The following is a 26,423-nucleotide window of genomic DNA, read 5'->3' as shown; positions in this document are numbered from 1 at the left end:
TTTAAGTCACAAAATGTCACTGAAAAGATGGGCAAGGGGGAGAGAAAAGAGACAGACATATATGGGAGGGGGAATTAAACTTCTTTTTTTAATTGCTTGGCATTTCACTTGGTCGGTTGGTTGCCCTAACTGACCAGCCTCCACTGATCAAACAAAGAAACGAAGAGCGGAAACAATACAACAAACAGAAATGCTAGAATTCAAGTTACAAGATGGGAGATTCCGACTCAACGTAAGGAAGAACTTTCTGACAGCAAGAGGTTTTTGACAGTGGAACGGTCTCCCTCGGGAGACTGTGGACTCTCCTCCTTTGGAGGTTTATAAGCAGAGGTCGCATGGCCACCTGTCGTGTATGATCTAGCTGAGATTCCTGCATTGCAGGGGGTCGGACTAGATGGCCCTCGAGGTCCTGTCCAACTCTATAATTCTACAATTCTATGAATTCAACTTCTTGCATTTGGATCCCACTTTATTCTGTCATAGCATGAGGTTCCCAGGAGGCCACTCATTCAGTTACTGACCAGACCTGGGCCTACTTCAGCTGCCTCACCTGCAGGAGCCAGTGGCTGCTTTAAAAAAAAATTTTTAATCGTTTTCCAGAATTTCAAGACGTGCAGCTGCTGGCTGCTTATTGTTGTTGTTGTTGTTTAGTCGTTTAGCCGTGTCCGTCTCTTCGTGACCCCATGGACCAGAGCACGCCAGGCACTCCTGTCTTCCACTGCCTCCCGCAGTTTGGTCAAACTCATGCTGGTAGCTTCGAGAACACTGTCCCACCATCTCGTCCTCTGTCGTCCCCTTCTCCTTGTGCCCTCCATCTTTCCCAACATCAGGGTCTTTTCCAGGGAGTCTTCTCTTCTCACGAGGTGGCCAAAGTATTGGAGCCTCAGCTTCAGGATCTGTCCTTCCAGTGAGCATTCAGGGCTGATTTCCTTCAGAATGGATAGCTTTGATCTTCTTGCAGTCCATGGGACTCTCAAGAGTCTCCTCCAGCACCATAATTCAAAAGCATCAATTCTTTGGCGATCAGCCTTCTTTATGGTCCACTCTCACTTCCAGACATCACTACTGGGAAAACCATGGCTTTAACTATACAGACCTTTGTTGGCAAGGTGATGTATTACCATTAAGAAAATTCCTCTCTCTTGTTCCAGGGTTGGAAAGGGGCTTACCGTGGTTAGCGGGAATCTGTCTCCATGAGGCCCTTCCTCTTGGGTGATGAGCTCAAAACGGCCGGCACATCCAACCTCCAGAATGGAGAGGGGTAACTCCAGAGGCCCCCTGGGGGGCAGGACTAGCAGGGAACAAGGAGATAAGGACATTTTGAAATTCACCATCCCATTTTCAGTCGCTACTCCCGCTGACCCCAGTGTAACTTTCAAAGAACTGTAAGGCTGAAGGGGACCTCAGAGGTCATCGGCGCCGAATGCAACTTAATTACCTCGTATTATTATGAAATATCAATAAATATATTTTCACCCCCCCCCCAAAAAAAAGAATGCAACTACAGGACCCTGAATTATGGCTATCCATCCTTTGCTTAAATTACCTCCAGGAAATGCAAAGTTTACTGATGCAAAGGTCAAAATATGTGTGCCACTTTTCCAAGCAAGGTGAGAAGCACCTCGCAGCAATAAAAGCCCATTAGGACATACAATATTTCAAAAAAATTTATTGTCTGGCTTACTGTTTTACGACCTATTATAAACATCCCTGGTGATCTGTTGTTGTTGTTGGCATCTATCTCTCTAGAGAGACAATGGAGTCATAGCTGTCAACTTTTCCCTTTTCTTGTGAAGAATCCTATTTGGAATAAGGGGATTTCCCTTAAAAAAGGGAAACGTTGACAGCTATGAATGGAGTGCACTTCTCAGGGTGAAAGGCATCATGAAAAGGGGCAGAACGGGGCGGGTGGGGGCAGAACTGAGCAAAGGGGGCTTATGCTTGTTCTGCCAATGCACGCAGGGGTCCAGAACGGAAGTCTGGCACAAAACGAGGATTGTCTGTACTAGATAACTAGATTTTCAGAACTTTGCTTTTATCTGTGTTTTATTGATCGTTATTACTTTATTCACGTTACTTAAAAGATTCTTTGTTTTCTCTCTCTCAAAAAAAATGTATAAATTAATAGTGGCCTTATATAAGCATTAGCAAATAGAACTAATTTTTACTTTCCCTCAACTTTTCCCCATTTTCAGTTGGCTATGTAGCTTTCAAGACCTGGTGCCTGAGCTTGCTCAATTTCCTCTTCCTTTTCCCTTCTGTGCTGTGTCTTTTTTATGTTGTAAGCCTGCATGGAAAGAACCGCCTTTGTTTTAAATCTGTGTACAGCACAAAGCAAATTTCATTACTTATTTTTCTGCTCTGCTTTCCTTTAAACCACATCAGTGAGCCGGGGGGGGCGCGGAGGGGGGGGGAGGGAGCCTTATCGTCTGGGCAGCCCAGGACCTCCATTCACACTGCCCAGGCTGGCGCCCCAGGGAGGTCACTTTGGTGCTGCAATTGAAGCAAAAAACAACGCTGGAGGCAGCAGTTATGAGTTCCCGGGCGCTGTGATTCTCCAGAGGTTTGAATACACGCCATTGTCTCTTGACAGATGGATGCCAACAATTCATTTCATAAAAATTACACACCACTTGACTGTTAAAAAACAACAACCCTCTTCAGGTTTACAAATGATAAAACAGTAATATTTGAGGGGAAATTCACAACCCTCCTTTAAAACATACGAAAGCTGAAATACTTTTTTTTTTTTTAAAAAAGAGGCTAAAATTGCTCCAGCTTTTTAAGCATCTGGGCAAGGCTTGATCTAAACAGGACTTTCAGCTGCCTCCGAAAAGATCCCGTCGAAGGCGCCTGCTTGATCTCAAGTGGCAGGGAGTTCCAAAGGGGAGGCGCTGCCAAAGTTCTCTCACCTATCCTCTCCATCTCCACCGCCACTTCCACAGCTCGCCCAGGGGCGTGGCCAACCCCTAACCCGGAAGTGCTCCTTCAAGGTGAGGGCGGAAGCTTCGGCCACACAGCAAAAAGCGACTCCAAAGCCAGGGAGGATTGTCGCTACTCAGCCGGGCGGAAGCCGCTGAAAAGCGGAAGTAGCGGCGACGCCGACATGGGATTGGTCGAATTCCAGTCAGAGGCGGAGCGCCCGGTTGGAAGAAAGCGGAAGCAGCCGTTGGAAGAGCAGCCGGGGTCCGCTTGGTTCCATTTCCTACGCAGGCGGTGCCCGCTCACTGTTGCCCAATGGCGGCGCGGCATGCAAATTGCAAACGTCTCGTCGCTTGCGTCGCACGCATGCTCAAACTGTTCGCGTTCCGAACGTTTCCGCCCTGCCTTGCAATTCAGCCAATGAGCGGCCGATATGTAAATCGCTCCCTAAACGCGGGCGAGTGCTCTCCTTTCATCGTGGGCGCCAATCAGCCAATGGGCTTCGCGTTGCCGGGTGGCTTATGCAAATATACGTAGAGACTTCCTCCCGCTGCGTGGCTTGTCCCAGAGGCGTGTCTAGAGCGTGCCGGGAGAGAAGGCTCGCGCGACAGGGAGAGGACGCGGGAGCAAGCTGGTGAGTGGGAGGCCGAAGGAGGGATGTGATTGGTGCAAAGCGCGTTGCATTCCATGGTATCCCCAGTAAATAAGCAGGCAGGGAAACGAGTGTAAGGGAAGAAAGGGTCGAATAGGCCACGACTTTTTTTGGTTACATTATATAATTAATGTATTCTATATAATTAATATAATATAATGCTTAAGAACTATAGGGTATACCATTTCCAACTCCAGCCCTTCTGCTGGGAGTGCCTTCTAGGGTCAACCTAACCTAGGAGTGGGTGAGGGTGCTATGGCTGACGACAAATATTGCAACTGTTGTAAATAAAAATATGCCCTTTTCCCTTATGGGGTATCCAAGAGCCCATATAGAGTCCTTACATAGGTTCCCTATTGGTAGGAGAAAATAACAGAGGCCAACCAGAGAATATTGGGAAGCAAAGCAGCTAGTAAGCTTGATCTTTATTGATCTGTTGCAACAGGGTACTTCCCTCACACGCAGGAGAGGAAGAGGACCCCCAAAATTGCTGTGCAAGGGCTTATAAAGACTTTTGAAATTCCCATCCTCTAGATCAAGACCACCCCCAGAAACATTATGCATACATCACAGAAGGGGTGTAACCTAAGACCACCCCTTAGATACATCTCACCTACACCACAGAAATTTAAATGTTGTTTTTCTCTTGTCCTTGTTTATCTGCTTTCTGGCAGGTTGCTTGATTGGATTTCCTGGGGGGCCTGGCCATTCTTTTGTAGTGGTAAAATACTTATTTCCTGGGCCAGGTCACAGGCTCACACCTTATTCAGACATATCCTTGAGACAGGATGTGAGGAAAGAGACAATGGGGAGGCTTTTCCAGTTTAACCTTGCAGAGAAAGGATTTGGTCAGTTTAGGAATCAAAATGGTTCCAGGTTGGTCTTCCTGTGTTGATCTATGTATGTGCAGTTATGAACATTACCATATATCTAAGACCATAAAATTCCTATCACACAACTCCTCCTGGATCCCTTTATTGGGATACCCTTTTGCATGCAGGGACAGGCAGAGGCTACAGCCTCCCCTCTGTTACAAGACTAAGGCTTACCCAATGCCTACTGCCGCTGGAGCTAGAGCCTTCTGGAAGGGAAAACAAAGGCAGGGGCACCTGGGTCAAAGACTTAGTTTGGCGCGCGCGCGCACACACACACACACAGACACACACACACCATGCATATGCATGTTGGAAAAACGCCTGGGAAGGCCGCCACCTTCCCAAGACACCAGGGCGTCTCTCCGGTGGTCACTCTCTGGCTGTAAATCTCCCTCAGTCCAGAGAGACCGGTGATAAGCGACACCTCCCTCCTGAGAGGAGCACACTCATCTTCTGGCATCTCATTGCAGAAGAAAAGGACAATCAGTAGCTATAAACTACTTTATTTACAGTCCATATATACAGAGAATCCACCAGCATGTCTGTTCTCTCTCAGCACCAGTACAGAACAACGTCTCAACCAGAAAGTAACTTCTCACAGCACTCAGACTTCCTTTCTCATGCTCTCACTCACATGATATAAACAACCATAGTGCTACTTGCTAAGCAGCTAGTGAGATAAAAATCCTAACAACACAAGCTGGGAGCTTCAATGGCGCCCCTCTGGAAGCTTCACCCTGGGGCAAGCAAATCCTGGCTACCCACCTCCTGTAGCTATGGCGCTGCCAAAGGTGGGATATTCGTGCAAAGCCTAGCTGCAAATGTGCTTGTACAGTGGTACCTCAGGTTAAGAACCTGAGTTACCACTTTAGCTAATGGGCCCTCCCGCTGCCACCGCACGAGTTCTGTTCTTATCCTGAAGCAAAGTTCTTAACCCGAGGTACTATTTCTGGCTTAGCGGAGTCTGTAGCCTGAAGTGTCTGTAACTTGAAGTGTCTGTAACCTGAAGCGTCTGTAACCCGAGGTACCACTGTAGTTGGCATGACCCAACTTCTGCACTTAAATTTGTCTTCCAATGGAATATGGCGCCTGGAATAAGGTGTGGGATTCCCTCCCCGCCAGAGGTGAAACTGGCACCTTCGTTATGTATTTTTTGCTGACTGCTGAAGACACACATGCTTTTGACACTTGAAATGCGTCTTTTTTTTTTGGACCTGCCCTATTCTCTAGGCTGCTATCAGTTTTAAATATTTTTTAAAAATATTGCGAACCTGCTGGATCAGCTGACAGCCCATCTAGTCCAATATTCTGCTTTCACATGGGCTCATCAGAATTCTGGGCTAGATGGGCTATCTATCAGCCTGATCCAGCAGAACCTTCTTAGGTGGCGTTATTTGTTCTTGCTTTTATGGAGACTCTATCTGCAATCCCCTCTTCTCCACAACCATTAAAGGTGTTGGGGGAAGAAGCCGTGTTGCACTATGGACCCAGGTTGGCTGACCAACCCACAAGCTGCCGCTGATGGCCTATTTTGTTGTCTTCCCTTTCCAGACGGTGACTTTGCTTATCAGCCATGATTGTCTTACCCCCGGGACTGACAGATGAAGAGGAGGCACTGCAGAAGAAGTTTGCCAAACTCAAGAAAAAGGTCAGACTCCTTTTCGTCGATGCCGAGGGGTAGATTCCACCCTAGGCAGGCCAGGCTGAATCAAGTTGTTGTTGGCTGTTCAAGGCCGTTGGTCCACCCAGTCCCAGCCAGCGTGGCCAACAATCAGACACAAGAATAGAAAGAAGCTTTCTGGATCATATAATAGAATCATAGAGTCGGAAGGGACCTCAAGGGTTTGTCAGGAGTTCAGCCTACACTCGAATAGGACCCTGGCAGAGACACATGCCCGACTGGCATGTTCTCTCCCTCCTGGTCTTTCGTTCGGGAGCTTCAAAAGCTTTCTTCTGCCCAAACATCACAGCGACTGATGCCAACCGACACCGGCACACTTAGGGATCCGCAGAGTTTGCACAGTTGCGTAACAGACCTCAGCAACTCAGCATTTTGGCTAATCTACTTTATTTACATATAAACACACATGGAGCACTGCAACATGGCTCCCTCTCTCTCTAGCATCAGACAGCAAAGAGAAAAAGAACAAAGGACAATAGTCCCACTTCACGGAACACAGTAACACAAACATCCTGTCTACGTCACTTCCCACTCTGTGGAGTCAAAACACATACCGTCATGTGAAAGACAACAATCCTATGACTGCAATCATGGAGCAGGAATTCTAACAGGGTCATCTATGCAGGAATCCAAACAAACGCATACATGACAGATGGCCATCCATCCTCTGCTTAAAAACCTCAGAGGAAGGAGAGCCCACAACCTCCCAAGGGAGATCGTTTCACTCGCTGCCAGAAAGTTCTCCCTGATGTTTAGTCAGAATCTCCTTTCTTGTAGCTTGAAGTCACTGGTTCAAGTCCTACCCTCCAGAGCAGGAGAAAACAAGCTTGTTCCCTCTTGCGTGTCATGGGGCCCATCTAGTCCAGCATTCTGTTCTCACAGTAGACAACCTAATAATAGTAGTAGTAGTAGTAGTAATAATAAATAATTTTATTTATACCCCGCCCTCCTCAGCCAAGACCAGGCTCAGGGCGGCTAACAATAATAAAAACAAGTTGATTGAAATACAACTTTAAAAACAAGATTAGAATACAACATTAAAATGCAGCCTCATCACAGGAGGAGAAAGGAAAAAAGAAAGAGGGGGAGGGAATCAAATTGATTCTAAGCCAAAAGCCAGGCGGAACAACTCTGTCTTACAGGCCCTGCGGAAAGAAATCAGATCCTGCAGGGCCCTGGTCTCATGAGACATGCCTCTGGGATGATGGCGAGTTGTAGCCCAGCAGGGTCACCTGTTGGTAGATGACGACAGAAGAAGACTGGGTCGAAGGGAAGGGAGGGAAATAGGTTTGGAGATGCCATGTTAAATATGGTTGTTGTTCCTCCTCCTCAGAAAAAGGCCCTCATGGCCTTGAAGAAGCAGCAGAGTTCAACCAGCCAAGCCAGCCAGGGAGGAATTAAACGCTGTAAGTCGGACTTCCACCAAGGGAGGTGGGTGGAGTGAAGTAGGGTGCACCTGGGTCCACCAACACTTGGGACATTCTCTTGCATTTTTTCCGCCTGCTTTGCAGCCATCTCTGACCAGCCGGTCGTGGACACGGCCACAGCCACGGAGCAAGCCAAGATGCTCGTCAAAACGGGGGCCATCAGCGCTATTAAAGCCGAGAACAAGAACTCGGGGTTCAAGCGCTCTCGCACGCTGGAAGGGAAGCTGAAAGTAAGGGGAGCTAAGTGGGTGGAGACTAGGGCTGGGGGGTGTCTGATTGTCAACGTTGCGATATATCGCCAGCTAAACATCACAATATGCCAATGTATCACGATGTCTGAAATAAGACACAGGCGTTGGATGGCTTCACAGTTTTACCTGCATCACACACGCACGCATGCGCACACACACACGCACATCATGGTTTGTGTTATATTTTGCCAGGTCAAAAATTATGATTCCTTTTTTAAATTTTTTTTAAATTTTTATTAAGTACAAATTAGAAAACATACATATTTACAACAAAAGAAAAAACAAAAGAAAAAAATACATATAACCAAGGAAAAAAATTAGAGAATACTTTGTCTCTTTTCATATTTACAGTTATTTATACCTCTATAAAATGCTATTCACAATAAAGGAGTGGAATGAAAGATAAGATATCAGAAAAAAGCGGGGGGGAGGGGGAGAACAAAGAAAAAATAAAGAAGTAAAAGAAAAAGACTATAGGTGAAAATTTTTTAAAGTAGATAAGTATTCACTATACGTAGCCGTTTCCCATCTATATTTATATTCAATTGTATAATTTCATCTTGTCCTTATCTACCTTAAATAAAGTGTTGTTTTTTAAAAAAAAGAAGGTCAAAAATTATGAACCGATATCACAATACGGACTTCAAACCAGTTTAGGGCGATATATCAATATATTCCCCCAGCCCTAACAGAGACTCTGGGAAAGGGTGAGCAGGCTTGTCTTCAGCAGGGCCTTAACATCTTGGTTGTCTTTAGGATCCCGAGAAAGGACCCGTCACGACTTTCCAACCTTTTCAGCGCAGCATCTCTGCAGACGACGATTCTCAAGAGGTACCTGGCATTTGAGTTCCTGGCTAAGGGAGGGAAACGGGGTGGGTTGGCGGAGAGCTAGGCAATCCTGCTTGCTCCTCCACCTTCGCTAGTTCACGGGGGTGCCCCAGGGCAGTATAAATTGTTTCTGCATCCTTTATGGAGCTCCCTTGTTCAGCTGGTGCACGTGGAGGAAGCTGCCTTTTACTGACGCAGATCCGTTGGCCCATCTAGCTCAGTATCTAGTAACAGATCTAGTAACCATCTAGTAACAGATTGAGGTTGAATCCTGACAAGACAGAAGTACTGTTTTGGGGGGACAGGAGGCGGGCAGGTGTGGAGGATTCCCTGGTCCTGAATGGGGTAATTGTGTCCCTGAAGGACCAGGTGCGCAGCCTGGGAGTCATTTTGGACTCACAGCTGTCCATGGAGGCGCAGGTCAAATCTGTGTCCAGGGCAGCTGTTTACCAGCTCCATCTGGTACAAGGCTGAGACCCTACATGCCCAGAGACTGTCTTCCCAGAGTGGTGCATGCTCTGGTTATCTCCCACTTGGACTACTGCAATGCGCTCTACGTGGGGCTACCTTTGAAGGTGACCTGGAAACTATAGCTAATCCAGAACGCGGCAGCTAGACTCGTGACTGGGAGTGGCCGCAGAGACCACATAACACCGGTCTTGAAAGACCTACATTGGATCCCAGCACGTTTCCGACCACAATTCAAAGTGTTGGTGCTGACCTTTAAAGCCCTAAACGGCCTTGGTCCAGTATATCTGAAGGAGCGTCTCCACCCCCATCGTACTACCCGGACACTGAGGTCCAGCGCCGAGGGCCTTCTGGCGGTTCCCTCACTGCGAGAAGCCAAGTTACAGGGAACCATGCAGAGGGCCTTCTCGGTAGTGGCACCCGCCCTGTGGAACGCCCTCCCACCAGTTGTCAAAGAGAACAACAACTAACAGCCTTTAGAAGACATCTGAAGGCAGCTCTGTTTAGGGAAGCTTTTAATGTTTGATGTACTTCAGTATTTTAATATTTTTTTGGAAGCCGCGCAGAGTGGCTGGGGAAGCCCAGCCAGATGGGCAGGGAATAAATAAATTATTATTATTATTATTATTATTATTATTATTATTATTATTATTACTGTCCGCGCTGGTTGGCAGCAGCCCACCAGGGTTTCAGGCAAGGAGTCTGGAGGATCAGACGTAGGGCCGTCTGCATGCAAAACATGCTCTTCCATGGAGCTGTAGGCTTTCCCCCAACATGCAAGGACAGGTCCATGGGAACTGCTGGTGCTGTGGGCCCCGGCACACCTTCAGACAGGAGGCAAGGTTCTGTGATGGATGCCGGCCGCTGTTCATAGTGGGAGGGGGCCAAGTATGCTCAGAGCTGCAACTGGAAGACCCACAAGTATCCAGGAGAGTTCAAATCAAGCTCCCTGCCTCCAGGTCTTACTTTCCACACCGTCAGAGGCAGTATGATTGCCAGTTGCTGGAAATATCTGGAGAGGAATGTGCTCTCATGCTCAGATCCTGATTGCAGGTTTTCCCTTAGGCCAGTGTTCCCGCAGAACAGTAACTACCAGAGAGATGTCAACATTTTCAAAAGTAGGAGGTCCATGGCTTGGCTGCTGAAAAACAAGGGCTGCACGATACTTAGGGAATTGGGAACAGCTGCCTTAGACAATTGGATCGCCAACTGGGAGCATAGCTGTCAACCTTCCCTTTTTTTTGCGGGAAGTTCCCTTATTCCAGCGCCGCTTCCCGCTGCTATCCCGGATTGTTAGATATCCCGTAGACTGCCCCCGGGACAGGTGAGGCTGCTGATCCCTTCTTTTCGAGGCTGCTGATCCCTTCTTTTCAAATCTGAAAGTTGACAGCTATGACTGGGAGAGCAGATTGTTGGGCTAGATGGGGTATTTGGTCTGATCCAGAAGGGCTGTTCTCATGTTCCCAGGATGTAGCCAAAGGGATTGACGCTGAAGAAGCAAGGACACCGTTTTGAGCTCCCCATGAGCTCCACTCCAACCCCTGTTAAGCCACAGTTCAGCCAGTCATCCATGCTTGTAGCTGCCACGTGACATTGTGGAACCGATGAAACGAGGGGGAACTAGATCCCAAAAGATCTTTGAGGTGGCAAAAAGAGAGAGCAGAGGTGTTTGTTTTTAGCTACCAGAAGTTTCTTGTTTCAGCCCAGGGCTACTAGCTGCTAATTTTAATATGACTGATGTCTTGTCTTTTTTTAAAAAAAAAATGTTTTGTTTCAGTCACGGCGTCCCCAGAGGAAGTCTCTCTATGAAAGGTTGGTTCTGTTCATAATAAAATGTGGATGATTTGAGCTTTAAATATTTGTTTTGGCCTGTAAGATCAGGCCAAATCCCAGAGAACTCCAGCAAACAGTGTTTGGGTTGTGGAAGTTTAATAATTATGAGGCTCCCCACTCCTGCTCTAATCTGTTGATCCCCTCTCAAGGGATAAATGGCCTTAACAGCTTAGGCCTTTGAAGATCTATTTGTTTCAAATGATACATAATAAGGATTATTTCACTGATTACGCTGCTGGTTTCTCAGCTTTTAGGTTGCTTGTTGTGCTGGTTCGAAGTGCATTTTCAAATTATGTATTAATGCCAGGTAATTTTCGGCACTGGCGGTGGTTTCGAAATGTGTTTTTGAAAACGATTACAGTGGTACCTCGGGTTGCGAATGGGATCCGTTCCGGCGCCCCGTTCGCAACCTGAAAGGAATGCAACCCGTGTTTGCGCACACGCGGGTCGCAATTCACCACTTCTGCGCATGCGCGTAATGTCATTTTGAGCGTCTGCGCATGCGCGAGCAGCAAAACCCAGAAGTAACCCTTTCTAGTACTTCCGGGTTGCCGCGGGACGCAACCTCAAAAGACGTAACCTGAACTGAACATAACCAGCGGTATGACTGTATCTCAATTTTGAAATGTTTGGTATTTGGTGATTGAGAGCGGCCGCCGAGGCCATATAACACCGGTCTTGAAAAACCTACGCTGGCTCCCAGTACGTTTCCGAGCACAATTCAAAGTGTTGGTGCTGACCTTTAAAGCCCTAAACGGCCTCGGTCCAGTATACCTAAAGGAGCGTCTCCACCTCCATCGTTTTGCCCGGATGCTGAGGTCCAGCGCCGAGGGCCTTCTGGCGGTTTCCTCGCTGCGAGACGCCAAGTTACAGGGAACCAGGCAGAGGGCCTTCTCTGTAGTGGCGCCCGCCCTGTGGAATGCCCTCCCACCAGATGTCAAAGAGAAAAATAACTACCAAACTTTTAGAGAAGACATCTGAAGGCAGCCCTGTTTAGGGAAGCTTTTAATGTTTAATAGGTTATTGTATTTTAGTGTTTTGTTGGGAGCCGCCCAGAGTGGCTGGGGAAACCCAGCCAGATGGGCGGGGTATAAATAATATTATTATTATTATTTGAAACCTGCAGTTTACAAATCGCATTGTATTATTGAAATTGTGATTTGAAGACACACGTTCTTTAGATGCTGCCTTCAAAGTGAAAGAAAAATGGGCATAAATGACGCTTCTCCCGTTCCATGCTCTTTCCCAGCTTTGTGAGCTCCAGCGATCGCCTGCGGGATCCAGAGAAGGATCCAGAAGTGGGCAGGGATCCAGACAAAGAGCCGGACCGGGGGGAGAACCTCCGCAATTTCGAGTGGGACTATGACCGTGATCGCAGCCGGGACCGGAGCAGAGAGTGCGACAGAGACCGGGACCGGGACAGGGATCGTGATCGTGACCGAGACAGGGACAGGGACCGAGACAGAGAGGGCAGCTTCCGCCGTAAGGACTCCTTGGGGGCAGGGTGGATAAAAATCAATGATTTTTAAATAAATAAACAAAATCAGATTGTTCAAATTTTAAATGGTTTTTTAAAAAAAATTAAATCGGATTTTAAAAATACAATAGTTCCTCGGGTTACATACATGTCAGGTTACATACGCTTCAGATTACAGACTCCGCTAACCCAGAAATAGTACCTCAGGTTAAGAACTTTACCTCAGCATGAGAACAGAAATTGTGCTCCGGTGGCGTGGCGGCAGCGGAAGGCCCCATTAGCTAAAGTGGTGCTTAAGAACAGTTTCAGGTTAAGAACGGACCTCCAGAACGAATTAAGTACTTAACTCGAAGTACCACTATAAAATGCTTTTGGAGGGGAAATATTTCTAAAGATAGTTTTCTATTTAAGTTACATTATAGCCCAAAGGCTATTTATCAGGAAATAAGGATTTGTTTTAAGATTTAATGTCTACGTTAAAAAAAAAAAGTTTAACCACATCAGTTAACGAACATGGATACATATGCTATAATGATATTGTTTTAGTTAAATAAATTGCTATTACGGAAATGATTATTATCAGCCTTCTTTATGGTCCAGCTCTCACTTCCATACATCACTACTGGGAAAACCATAGCTTTAACTATATGGACCTTTGTTGGCAAGGTGATGTCTCTACTTTTAAGATGCTCTCTAGATTTGTCATTGCTTTTCTCCCAAGAAGCAGGCGTCTTTTAATTTCGTGGCTGCTGTCACCATCTGCAGTGATCATGGAGCCAAAGAAAGTAAAATCTCTCACTGCCCCCATTTCTTCCCCTTCTGTTTGCCAGGAGGTGATGGGACCAGTGGCCATGATCTTCATTTTTTTGATGTTGAGCTTCAGACCATATTTTGCGCTCTCCTCTTAACGACCCACCTAACGACCCTTAAGAAACTACAGAATTCTTTGGGGGAAGCCGTTGCTGTTCAAAGTGCTCTCATAGTGCTTTAAACGTAGGGTGTGGAAGTGGCCCTGGATATTACAATCTCACGGAATTGCTGGCATCAGGTTTTGAATACAGTGGTACCTCTAGTTACGAACTTAAATCGCTCTAGAGGTCCGTTCTTAACCTGAAACTGTTCTTAACCTGAGGTACCACTTTAGCTAATGGGGCCTCCCGCTGCTGCCGTGCGATTTCTGTTCTCATCCTGAGGTAAATTTCTTAACCTGAGGTACTATTTCTGTGTTAGCCAAGTCTGTAACCTGAAGCATCTGTAACCTGAGATACCACTGTATCACATGAGCCGGTTGTGAACTAGGATACATAGAGTTCCCAGGAAGAGGGTAGGCAAGGTTTCAAAGGGTTATTGGCATCCGGCTAGGTTTAAGAGGGTCTTGGGGCGACAGGAATGTTTTCTGAGCTGTCAATCTTCCTTTCCTAACCCAGGTTCAGATTCCTTCCCGGACCGACGTGCTCCGCGCAAAGGGAACACGGTGTACGTCTACGGGGCGGACATGAAGCAGAGCATGCTCCGCACCGCTTTCTCGGCCTTTGGGAACATCATTGATCTCTCCATGGACAATCCCCGCAAGTGAGTGGTGGGAAGGAAGGCAAGGTTGGCCCAAGAGCCAAAGCTTGGGCCATATCCAAGGGGGGGGGGGGACATTTCAAACGACACCTCACTCCCATATGGACATCCACCAGGAAAGCCACCCAGGGGGACTGGAACAACCCAGTTAGATGGGGAGGGTACTACTACTACTACAGTGGTGCCTCGCAAGACGAAAAGAATCCGTTCTGTGATTCTCTTCGTCTAGTGCTTTTTTCGTCTTGCAAAGCAAGCCCATTGACGGATTAGTGGATTAGCGCTATTAGCGGCTTTTAGCGGCTTATCTGCTGATCGGATCAGCTGATAAGCGGCTTAGCGGCTTAGAAAAAGGGGGGTGGGAACCAGCAGGAACTCGCAAGACATTGTCGTCTTGCGAAGCAAGCCCATAGGAAATTTGTTTTGCGAAGCACCTCCAAAACGGAAAACCCTTTCGTCTAGCGAGATTTCCGTCTTGCGAGGCATTCGTCTTGCGGGGCACCACTGTACTACTAATAATAATATATTGGGGGCAGAGCAGTGCTTTGTATGCAGAAGGTTGCAGGTTCAATCCCTGGCATTACCAGGTAGGCTGGCGCCTGACATCTCCACCATCTGGAGTTGCATTCCTGGGAAACATTGGATCTGGACTGTTTTCTCGCACTGATGCCACATCCTGTATCAGTATCAATGAATTTCAGCAGCCAAAATGCCTTTTCTGTGCAGCCTGTGCAGGAGCAGTGATCAGCGTTATACTTACCGTATTTTTTGCTCCATAAGATGCACCCGACCATAAGACGCACCTAGTTTTAGAGGAAGAGAACAAGAAAAAAAATATTCTCTCCCTCTCTGCGCAGAGCCCCTTCAGCGAAGCGGGAGGAGAAATGGAAGGGGCTCCGTTTCGTCTCCCACTTTGCTGAAGGGGCGCTGCACAGCTTTCCGTCTCTGCACAGCGGCTCTCCAGCAAAGCAAAGTCAGAACAGCAAGAGGGATTGCTGCACAGCGAAAACAGTGATCCCTCTTGCTGTTCTGGCTTCTGGGATAGCGTGCCAAGCCTCTTCAGGGCAGGAGGAGCACTCCGGCTGCGCTCAAGAGGCTTTGCGCAGCCTGCATTCGCTCCATAAGACGCACACACATTTCCCCTTACTTTTTAGGAGGGAAAAAGTGTGTCTTATAGAGTGAAAAATACGGTAATTGTTGTTGCTTATCTTTACTTGCCCCACCTCCCTGCCCTGCTCGTGGTTGTGAAGAATATTCTTACGTTATGAACGATTAATAATAATAATAATAATAATAATTTATTATTTATTATTTATACCCCGCCCATCTGACCAGGTTTCCCCAGCCACTTTGGGCAGCTCCCAGCAGAATATTAAAACACCATAAAACATTAAAAACTTCCCTATACAGGGCTGCCTTCAGATGTCTTCTAAAAGTCAGATAGTAGTTTATTTCCTTGACATCTGATGGGAGGGCGTTCCCCAGGGTGAGTGCCACTACCGAGAAGGTACTCTGCCTGGTTCGCTTTAACCTCACTTCTCGCAGTGAAGGAACTGCCAGAAGGTCCTTGGAGCTGGTCTTTCAGGACCGGTGTTATATGGTCTCAGCGGCCGCTCCCAGTCACCAGTCTAGCTGCCGCATTCTGGATTAGTTGCAGTTTCTGGGTTGCCTTCAAAGGTAGCCCCACGTAGACCGCATTGCAGTATTCCAAGTGGGAGATAACTAGAGCATGCATCACTCTGGTGAGATAGTGCGCAGGCAGGTAGGGTCTCAGATGGAGCTGGTAGACAGCTGCCCTGGACACAGAGTTGACCTGCGCTTCCATGGACAGCTGTGAGTCCAGAATGACCCCCAGGCTGCGCACCTGGTCCTTCAGGGGCACAGTTACCCCATTCAGGACCAGGGAGTCCCCCACCCCAGCCCACCCCCTGTCCTGCCAAAACTACTACTGTCACCATTAAGAAAAATAGGTAGGACTATATATGTGGACTGTCCTTGGATAAAGCGAATCTTCTTTAAGTTCTCAAAGCTCAGCCTAGATCAAGATTGTCATCTGAACTAACCGTAGGTGTAACTGAGAATCACAGTCACGTCTGTCATTTGAAAAATAAAGACGTTAGAGCTGTCCTGCCAAAAAATGGCAGCTAGGCATTCCGTTTCAGTGACCGCAACCTTGGTTAAAGGAGCCATTTGGTGCCTAGCTTACATATTTGAGTTTCTAACACTGCTGGTAAGGTAAGGCAGCGAAGAAGACAATGCCTTTTTCCAGAGATCAGCCGTTAACCCTCTTCTCTCTCCCCCTTCAGCTGTGCTTTTGTCACTTATGAGAAGATGGAGTCTGCGGACCAAGCCATTGCTGAGGTAACTGCCACTGCTTTTCCCCTCTGAGTTGCCTGAAATGTCCAGTGCCGATGGCCTTCTGGCGGTTCCCTCACTGCGAGAAGTCAAGTTACAGGGAACCAGGCAGAGGGCCTTCTCGGTAGTGGCACCCGCCCTGTGGAACGCCCTCCCACCAGGTGTCAAAGAGAACAACTACCAGACTTTTAGAAGACATCTGAAGGCAGCCCTGTTTAGGGAAGCTTTTAATGTTTGATGCATTACGGTATTTTAATATTTTGTTGGAAGCCGCCCAGAGTGGCTGGGGAGGCCCAGCCAGATGGGCGGGGTATAAATAATAAATTAGAAATATTCTTATTATTATTAGAAATGAGCCTAGGAAAAAGCAGGAATGGGGTGATACCCAACATTAGTCATTAGAATTAAGTCCATGGGTTTTCGTGAGTCTGCCCTGGATGCAGAGGAGTGACGGGAGACAGCGTAGGCTCAGAGCCTGGGGTTCGGTGGTGAGTCGACGACACGTGGTTAGAGGGAGAAGAGAGAGAGGACTGGCAGGAGGAGGTGTTGGGAGTAGAAGAGGCAACAGGGTTTAGTGAGCAGGAAGAGGTTGTGACAGAGAGCGGGCAAGAATTGGAGGCAGGGGAGGAGGAGGGGCAGAAGGCAAAGATGAGGCCGACTTTTTGGTTCTATTGCTCTTTAAGGTGCTTCAGGGCTCTCTGGGCCGTGGAGCAATTTCCGTAGAAATGGATTAAGGCACCCCACCCCCTTGCCTCCTTAACAGCTCAACGGAAAGGTGGTGGAAGATGTCCAGCTGAAAGTCAGCATTGCCCGCAAGCAGCCCATGCTGGACGCAGCCACCGGCAAATCGGTGTGGGGGTCTTTGGGTAAGTGCCGGAGGAGAGGGGTCTGGAATGGGGAGGCAGGAACCAAGTTCCAAGACGATGGGAAGTGGTTTGAGTGTTGGTACTGGGGGATATGGAACTCGGGGATCTCCCAAGCTCCCGTGTTTTGATGAGAGGAATCGGAGAGGTAAGTGGGGTCAGATTCCCAGAGAAGTGTGTGCTAGTAATAGCAACCAGCAACTTTCAGTCTGCCAATAATATATCCCACTCGCTTAAAAGGGTTTGGGGGCCTGGGAGTCCACCACCAGTTGCCCCAGAATCTGCTTCTTTTATCGTCTTCAGAGGTTCATCTGGGTAGTGTGAGAGAAGCTGGTCACCTTTGCCTTCTTGTGATCTGTGATCCTAGATGTCCCTCCCCCCTCTCTCTTTTCCAGCTGTGAAGAATAGCGCCAAGGGCTCTCACCGGGACAAGCGATCCCAGGTCGTTTACAACGAAGACATCTTCTGAGGCCTGTGGGACAATCCCCATTTCGAGCGGTGGGGTGTTTCTTAAATGTTTGCTTTTTGTTGTTGTTGTTAAGATGTGCAAATAAACATTGGCTGTGTCTTCGAAAAAGCACCGTATCGCTTCTCTCCAAGTCTGTACCTCAAAATGCACCTGAGCCCGTGGCGGAAAGACTTGTTCTATAATGCACCTGGCCACGGAATCAGGAAGGCAAGGTGTAGTAAGAGAACAATTGTGATGGCCACATCTTAGATGATGCTCAAAGATTATTAGGCAGATTTATGTAGGATAGACCCTATCGGTGGTTTGGTATGAGGGAAGAGTTCCTGTGGCACATTGGTGTTTCTTTTTTTGAAAAAACAACATGTTTTGATGTCTTCAATTTCATCTCTTTGTTTGATCTAAAAACTTATTTGAGAAAGGGGGAGGGAAAATAGAAGCTTGGGATTGTGAGATTGCTGAAGTCTAATCGGATATAAACTCGTAACTGGGGTGAAATACTCACAGCTATCCGAAAGACACCAGTATCACAGAAGAGAGCTATTTATCCTTTTTCTTCGCACAATGGAATTTAATATACAATTGTTAAAACTGCATTCACTTTACAGGATTTCAAGATACGCGTTCTATTTACACAAACCACCCCAGGTGCGAGGTGGAAGGGGGTGGGTAGGAATCGGGGAGAAGAGTCTACAGGAAATCCAGTCCTTCGTCCCGGAGCTCTTCCCTGAGCCAAGGCAAGACCTTGAAGAGGTTGATGTGAAAATCCCTGGCATAGGAAGGGGACCCGTCGTGGCGATTGTGGCCAGTTTCGCAGACAGGCAGTTTCCTGTTTCTACAAACGTCAACCACGCCCCAGCTGATCACGCCCACCTGCAGGGGGGAAAAAAAGAAGAGGCTGGAGTGAGACTACCAGCCAGCCATATACAGTGGTACCTCGGGTTACAGACGCTTCAGGTTACAGACTCCGCTAACCCAGAAAAAGTACCTCGGGTTAAGAAATTTACCTCAGGATGAGAACAGAAATCGTGCAGCGGCAGCCAGAGGCCCCATTAGCTAATGTGGTACCTCAGGTTAAGAACAGACCTCCAGAACGAATTAAATTCTTAACCTGAGGTACCACTGTATTGGCCTGAATATAAGCCGCATCTTTAAAATTCAAGGGGGGGGGGAGAGAAAAAAACACAATACCTGCCACTGCAACCCGCTGTCCCCCCCCCCAGGCGGGGCACCCCCCCCAAACAGTGGCTGGGCAAGAAGAGACATTCTGCAGGGGGCGCATAGCTCGCCTCACACTGCGCCAGGCGGGTGCCCCCCACTCCATTAACAGTGGTGAGGCAGGCAGAGGAGGATTGCATGGCAGCGCTGCTGTGGCAGCCCCCGGTGGCACTCACAGTCCCGCCGCTCTCGGCAGCGGGCGGGAAACCCCCCCTCCATGACAACGGAGGAGCACAGCAGGAAGCGTGAAGTGGCAGCACCAGCGGCCGCCCACTTGCCACCCCTGCGAGGGAGTGGGGTTCACTGTATGTCTGTTTCAGCAGCAATATTGGGCTTTTTGTAATGTTGTGGATATTGTCAGCTTCGCCTTTGAGCCGGTGCCAACGACTGGGCTCAACCTCTTCTGGCCCAACTGGGCCAGGTGAGCTGGAAAGCACTTCCAGAGACCTTCCACTGCGGGAGAGCAGGTCTAAGTGCAACGGACTCACAACTTTGAGCTGTGAGCGCCAAAGTCAGCAGAGCACAGCAGAGTCTGAATTACACGAATGACGGCTTAACTTCTTTATTCTTTTACAGCTACTGCAAACTAAAATAAACTATAAACTAAAGTTACAGATAGGTAGCCGTGTTGGTCTGCCATAGTCAAAATAAAAAAATTCCTTCCAGTAGCACCTTAAAGACCAACTAAGTTAGTTCTTGGTATGAGCTTTCGTGTGCATGCACACTTCTTCAGATACACTTCTTCTGTGTTTCTGAAGAAGTGTGCATGCACACGAAAGCTCATACCAAGAACTAACTTAGTTGGTCTTTAAGGTGCTACTGGAAGGAATTTTTTTATATAAACTAAAGCTAAAGGAGGCTTCTGGACTGCGTGAGTGTTAGATCGTTATGCCGTCATCTTATATCTACACAGATAACACTCAGACTCCCACAGAGTCGGGCAGAAATGGAAGCAGCAATGAGCAGATTCCGCCCCCTCCTTTCTGAAAACATCATGAGATTCTTGCAGTGGGAGGGGCAAAATATCCACAAATATAAGCCGCACTTTAACTTTTCACAGTCAGAATTTGGGGAGAACAGTGTGACTTATATCTCGGCCAGTACGGTATTAGACAGGAGCTGTCTCTTGTCTTTTTCAGCACATACTGAAAGCCTTCTAAGCAAAGATCTTTGCTGGTCTGTATCTGTACTGGAATTGTTTTTAGACCTTTTAACTGCTGTATCGCTTTGCCGTCAGCGGGTTTCTTTGGGAGAAAGGGAAGGCTACTAATGGGATAAAGTGAAACAGCTGAATGTGCAGCCTGCTTTGACCTCCAGAGTGTGCTATCAAAGAGAACCAAGCCTTGCGATTACTTTTCTGCTGCCCCCCATGCCACATTTGTGTGGTGCAGCTGTAGAATTGGGGAACACAAAGCCCTGCCTATAAAGAACACCAGGAACTGGCAAGTCATTTGGAACCGGTGGCATGGCTTGGGGTCCAGCGGAGAAGCCTGGTGCCAGCTGGAGTCCACGCTTACCTGGATATAACGTTGCCTTTTAGGAATGATGAGGGGACCACCAGAGTCGCCTGGAAGCAAAAGGAAAGGGAAATATCAGAGGGGGTGTGGTGTTCAAGTCTGAAGCTATATACATGTACCAGAGTTTCAGTTCTACTCAATGAGGGGGCTGTAGTTAAGGAGACCCTCTACTCCCCCTCCCAGAGCTACAATTCCCAGAGTCCCCTGGGAGTAATAATACAGTGGTACCTCGGGTTCCAGACGCTTCAGGTTACAGACTCCGCTAACCCAGAAATAGTACCTCAGGTTAAGAACTTGGCTTCAGGGTGGGAACAGAAATCGCGCGGCGGCAGCAGGAGGCCCTGTTAGCTAAAGTGGTGCTTCAGGTTAAGAACAGTTTCAGGTTAAGAACGGACCTCCAGAACAAATTACGTTCTTAACCTGAGGTATCACAGTATTTTAATATTCTTTTGGAAGCCGCCCAGAGTGGCTGGGGAAGCCCAGCCAGATGGGCGGGGTATAAATAATAAATTATTATTATTATTATTATTATTATTATTATTATTATTATTATTATTATTATTATTACCACCACCACAGTATAATAATTTATTATTTATATGCTGCTCATCTGACTGGGTTACCCCAGCCACGCTGGGTGACTGGGAAAAAGGATTGACTTAAACCACTGAGAATTTTGGCGCTCTGAGGAGAACACAGGATTCCTTGCAACTCTCAGCACCCTTTGGGTTCTGGAGAAGCCACCAATGTGTTAAATGATGTCAGGCTGCTTTAGATATGTGGTCTTACTTCAACGCGGGCAATGGGGCAGCTTCTCCCAACATATACATGGGCAGCTGTCTGCTTCCGCAAGACCACCAACAGTGTCTATGAAAAGTTTTACACATCGCCTGGGAAGAGAGGCGAACTAATGCTAGTGTACTGGAAGAAGGAAAGATCACCAGTGTCAAAGCAATGATTCTTCAACAGCAACTTCGTTGGACTGGTCATGTTGTGCAGATGCCTGATTATCATCTTCCAAAGTAATTACTCTATTCCAAACTTAAAAATGGAAAGTGTAACGCTGGTGGTCAACAAAAGAGGTTCAAAGACTCTCTCAAGGCAAATCTAAAAAAAAAAAGTAGTATAAACACTGACAACCGTGAAACACTGGCCTGCGAGCGCTCCAGTTGGAGAACAGCCTTTACCAAAGGGGTCATGGGCTTTGAAGACACTCGAACTCGGGACGCAAGGGAGAAACGTGCTAAGAGGAAGACACGCTTGGCAAATCCACACCGTGATCAGCTCCCACCTGGAAACCAATGTCCCCACTGTGGAAGGACGTGTGGATCCAGAATTGGCCTTCACAGTCACTTACAGACTCATGGTTAAAAGCGTGTTTATGGAAGACAATCTTACTCGGCTACGAGTGATCGCCAAAGAAGAAGACTTCTGCAAGAAGAAGCAGAGCCCAGACAACTAGAGGGGTATCCTTACTGGACTTTACTCTCTGGGGAAAGAAGCTAGCATGTTCAAGTCCTGAACTGTCCCCCTAAAAGCAATTCACGTTTTTCTGCCAACGCAGCCTTAATGTGAAACTCGAAGCAAGTCCGCAAAGGCAGCCCTGGCTGTGGCTCCTGGGGTGTCCTAGGAGGAGGTGCTGTTCCTCACCTTTGCAAGTGTTGGGATCCACTTCAGGGTCAGCGCCTCCTGTGCATAAGAAGCGTTCAGTCACCACCTGGGAGATGTCCGTGACGTTTACGTACTGGGAGGCTTTCTTGGCGTCTGCTTCGCAGCCAATTTTCTGAGGGGAGAGGAGGAAAGGTGGGTTTACTGCTAGTCGGGCGTATCCACATTTCCCCCCCCCCACACACAAAAAAATTATTTGGTTTTACAAATTTAAAATTAAAATAATACCACAACACATCCACAGTTATAAGATTCCTCCAAATCTCTGGACTTCCCACTTCCCACTCCATGCATTCTGCTGTTAAACCTTTTCTACCTCGTATTTACGGGACTGCCTCCCCTGGTATGCCCTGCAGTTGACCTTAAGGTCCATGAATAACCATAGTTTAGAGGTCCCAGGCCCTCAGACTATCCTCCACCAGGGCCAGGGCCTTTTCAGTGATGGCTCCGACCTGGTGGAATGCTCTGTCCCATGAGACTAGGGCCCTTGAGGATTTAACCTCCTTCTGTCGGGCCTGTAAGACAGAGCTATTCCGCCTGGCCTTTAATTTGCATTCAGCCTGATCTTTTATTTCCCTTCCCTCCCCCTCCCCTTTTATGAAGATTACCCGCTCTGAAACCCCACAGCTAATTCTCCCCTGACCTCTTCGCTAGACCAAGTAGGACCAATTCAGCCAGCTAGACCTGGTGATTATCTAATGCTTATTAGATGGATTTTCTCCAAATTGATTTCTGAACTTTGAATTTTATTGTTATTCATGTTTTTATACTGTATTTTATGCTGCTTTTACAATTAAGTGTTTTAAATTTGTTGTTAGCCGCCCTGAGCCCGGTTTTCTGAACCGGGAAGGGCGGGGTATAAGTGAAAGTTTAATATTACTTCTTATTTCTACTGCAACTTTTTTCAACAATCAAGTTTTTTATAACTCCATGATGTCCATAGTTCTTGTTACATTTACAAGCGTTATTGCAGTCTTGCTAGTGTTTTCAACTGCTTACAGTGGTCTTCAAGGTAAATTTAAAGTTTTTCCCATTCCTTATTAAAGTTTTGCTCTTCCTATTACAGATAGGTAGCCGTGTTGGTCTGCCATAGTCAAAATAAAAAAATTCCTTCCAGTAGCACCTTAAAGACCAACTAAGTTAGTTCTTGGTATGAGCTTTCGTGTGCATGCACACTTCTTCAGATACCTGAAGAATATCTGAAGAAGTGTGCATGCACACGGAAAGCTCATACCAAGAACTAACTTAGTTGGTCTTTAAGGTGCTACTGGAAGGAATTTTTTTTATTTTGCTCTTCCTAGTTCCTGAGCTTTCCGGTCAGTTCTGCCATTTTGGCATAGTCCAACAATTTAATTAGCCATTCTTCTCTAGTAGGAACTTTATCTTCTTTCCATCCCTGGGCTAACAACATTCGTGCACCTGTTGTCACGTACCATATTTTTTGCCCTATAGGACGCACTTTTTCCCCTCCAAAAATGAAGGGGAAATGTGTGTGTCCTATAGGGGGAGTGCAGGCTTTCGTGCACACTGACCCCTCTCGCTCTCCAGGCTTCAGGAAGCTATCTGCAAGCCGTGGGAGCCCGACGGGAAGTCAAGCCGGGCTCCCTAGGCTTGCGCAGAGCTGCCTGCATCCCGAAGCCTGGGGCGTGCTGGGCTCCCACGGCTTGCAGATAGCAGCCTGTTCTGGGGGCTGGGGTCGGGGGAAGCTTGGGCTTCCCAGCCCCACGCCTGGGGGGGGGAATAATTTTTTTTCTTAATTCCCCCCCCAAAAAAAACCACTAGGTGCACCCTATGGGCCGGTGCACCCTATGGGGCGAAAAATACGGTATATTGTCTTTTCTCCTCCCTTGAAATTACTTTAAAGTTATAAAAGTTATAACTTTTATTTTTAAAAAACCAGATGCTTTTTCTATTAGGAATTGTAGGTGCTAAAATTCCAAGGGCTTTCCCACATTTCCTCTGGTCCTGCGGCTTTCCATGGGAGGAAACTTCTCTTTAGCGCTCAACCAGAGCAAATGGCAACTTGGGTTTCCCCGATCTTTTGCTAAAGGGCAGGTTTTCCCTCAAAGGAGCAGAGCAAGGGGAAAACACTTGGGGTCCTCCTTTCTAGGCACGTGGAAGTGGGGACAAAGTGAAGCAACCTAGAGGAGACAGCAGAGACTCCAGACACCAAATTATCCCTAGCACCCAGCTCTCACTATGCTTCTTTCCCCCCATCAACAGTCCGATTACATTATGTTTCTCCATAATTTTTTCCCCTTAAGGCCAAAGGGAACCAGCACATTGGAGAGAAAGCAAAATTAAATTCTGCTCACTGGTGCTTAGGGCTTATCCAGGCCACATTTTGTGTTTCTTTTTTTAAAATAATAATTTTTAATTAAATTTTGCATATAATTTCCAAAGATCATATAACATATATTCTTATCTTATACAATATTTTGGACTTCCATCAACTACGTCAGAAGATTTTTCAATTTTATCACTTAATCTGCATTTCATTAATTTCACTATTACTTTTTAATAATCCTTAACGAATAATTTCTATTCCTAAATTTTCTCTGCAATATTTCGCATAGTCCTCCTTACAAAACTTATTGCAATCCTGCTAGCGTAATCTGTTGATTACAGTTGCTTTTCAAATAGTTCACATATTTACTCCAGTCTTCTGAGAATCTCCGATCCCTCCGGTTTCAAATCCTCCCTGTCATCTTATCCAGTTCAGCATAGTCCATTAATCCTTTTTGTGTTTCGAGGCACGGGTCTGTGCTTTAAAATGCTCTAGCTCAGCGCTGCTTTTTTGCTTTTTTTGCCGAGCAAAAATATCTACAAAAACATCCGTAAAGGGACCCCTGACCATTAGGTCCAGTCATGGACGACTCTAGGGTTGGCCGAGGGAGCCGGCGTACAGCTTCCAGGTCATGTGGCCAGCATGTCTAAGCTGCTTCTGGCGAACCAAGCAGCGCACGGAAACGCCGTTCACCTTCCTGCCACAGCGGTACCTATTTATCTACTTGCACTAGTGTGCTTTCGAACTGCTAGGTTGGCAGGAGCAGGGACTGAGCAATGGGAGCTCATCCCGTCGCGGGGATTCAAACTGCCGACCTTCTGATCGGCAAGTCCTAGGCTCTGTGGTTTAACCCACAGCGCCACCCGTGTCCCTAGAGCATAAGACTCTTATGCATAAGACTCAGTAGTGGGTTTGAGTCCTACATTGGACAAGGATTCCTGCATTGCATGGACTAGGTTGGCAGGAGCAGGTCCATGAACTGCTAGGTTGGCAGGAGCAGGGACCGAGCAACAGGAGCTCACCCCATCGCAGGGATTCGAACTGCCAACCTTCTGATCAGCAAGTCCTAGGCTCTGTGGTTTAACCCACAGCGCCTCCTGCGTCCCAGAAAAACATCCATACTCAAGGCTAAAATAACAAAGCGTAGCAAACCAGCAGCGATTAAAATTTGCAACCAGAGGAAGCCTGTTGAGATAAAACAGGCAAGCAGCAATGAGTCTCTCCAGGGAGACAATTCCACATGGCAGAAGTGGAGAGTCTTACAGCAGGAGTGGCCAATCTGGTGGCTTCCTGATGTTGACGGACCACAATTCCAACCATCTGACCATTATGCCAGCCGATGGGAGTTGGGACTCCAACAAGGTCTGGAGATGTTGGTATTAAAGGGTTAAGAAGCTCTAGTCAAGACGCTCTAATCACTGAGCAGCTGAAGGTCGTTAGGCTTCCAGGAATGTGAGTTTGTATAAATAGTCAACTCACTCGTGTGTTTGCCCCCTTCCTTTCCCCTTCCCCTTTTCTTTTGGGGCGTGTTTGCTGATATGTGTGATTCTTCACCAGGGTTTTTTGTTTTGTGTAAATAAACCTTTTATTTGAGTTCCAAACCGCTTGCTCCAAGGTTCCTTTATTGAAAAGATGCTGACTCTCCAGCCCTTCTTGAGCCGCTGTGCGAAATGCTCTGCTGTAATGGGACATAGGCGCAGCGGAAGCGCACTGGACATTTGATTAGCATTAAACTAATTAAAGTTTAATGGGACAGGAGAGGACAACATTGGCTACCTCTGTCCTGAGGATAAATGAGAGTCATCACTTGGGTTCTTGCTCTTGCATATTTTTTATAAGACGCCTGAATATTGCTAGTGGTCAAAAAGGGGTATCCTGGCGCAGTTCTCCCTTCTCACCTTTTCACTATTCCTGATTTTCACTGTCCTGCGAGACAGCCCCTTGGCCTGTTCGTACTCGTGTTTACAGTCGGTCACAAAAAACGACGGGACGTTTCCAATGGTCAGGAGCAATTCCTCTGGGGAAACAAAAGAGCACAAAGAGGTTGGGTCCTGCTGTTGAAAGAGGAG

The 26,423-nt window shown here is 47.2% G+C and overlaps 3 protein-coding genes and 1 long non-coding RNA gene across 5 annotated transcripts in view; 1 reads left to right on the top strand and 3 right to left on the bottom strand.

Moving 5' to 3' along the window:
• The window catches only part of SKIC2 (SKI2 subunit of superkiller complex), a 54,927-nt gene extending 51,600 nt beyond the window's left edge, over positions 1–3,327 (bottom strand). Inside the window, exons 1-2 of one of the 2 annotated variants that reach the window (XM_083491186.1) lie at positions 2,913–3,327; positions 1,170–1,291 (exon numbers count right to left, since the gene is read on the bottom strand). In XM_083491186.1, the coding sequence (XP_083347312.1) occupies positions 1,170–1,291; positions 2,913–2,925 (135 nt within the window). In that variant the 5' untranslated portion in view covers positions 2,926–3,327. The remainder of the gene's footprint in view (positions 1–1,169; positions 1,292–2,912) is intronic. The other variant, XM_083491185.1, reaches the window with a different exon arrangement.
• Positions 3,328–3,982: 655 nt separating this feature from the next.
• Positions 3,983–4,525, bottom strand: LOC310701015. Its single transcript, XR_014522889.1, has 2 exons — positions 4,404–4,525; positions 3,983–4,351 (listed from the first exon to the last, which is right to left on the bottom strand). It is a non-coding gene; the product is annotated as an uncharacterized lncRNA (long non-coding RNA).
• A 1,420-nt stretch (positions 4,526–5,945) lies between these two features.
• NELFE (negative elongation factor complex member E) lies at positions 5,946–17,778 on the top strand. Its single transcript, XM_083493208.1, has 10 exons — positions 5,946–6,097; positions 7,464–7,536; positions 7,642–7,787; positions 8,565–8,639; positions 10,882–10,916; positions 12,187–12,419; positions 13,842–13,986; positions 16,287–16,341; positions 17,099–17,201; positions 17,594–17,778. Exons 1-10 carry the CDS (start codon positions 6,023–6,025, stop codon positions 17,665–17,667), a joined length of 1,014 nt encoding a protein of 337 aa, XP_083349334.1. The 5' UTR covers positions 5,946–6,022; the 3' UTR covers positions 17,668–17,778.
• Positions 17,779–18,214: 436 nt separating this feature from the next.
• CFB (complement factor B) overlaps positions 18,215–26,423 on the bottom strand; it is a 37,257-nt gene continuing 29,048 nt past the window's right edge. Inside the window, exons 15-18 of the mRNA XM_083491718.1 lie at positions 26,253–26,371; positions 22,050–22,182; positions 20,400–20,449; positions 18,215–18,537 (exon numbers count right to left, since the gene is read on the bottom strand). Of these exons, the coding sequence (XP_083347844.1) occupies positions 18,355–18,537; positions 20,400–20,449; positions 22,050–22,182; positions 26,253–26,371 (485 nt within the window). The 3' untranslated portion in view covers positions 18,215–18,354. The remainder of the gene's footprint in view (positions 18,538–20,399; positions 20,450–22,049; positions 22,183–26,252; positions 26,372–26,423) is intronic.

The sequence above is a fragment of the Podarcis liolepis genome, assembly GCF_965112155.1.
Source record: "Podarcis liolepis genome assembly, chromosome: 2".
Lineage (NCBI taxonomy): Eukaryota > Metazoa > Chordata > Lepidosauria > Squamata > Lacertidae > Podarcis > Podarcis liolepis.
Note: the sequence above shows the minus strand (reverse complement) of the source record. Positions and strands in the feature narration are given on the sequence as shown.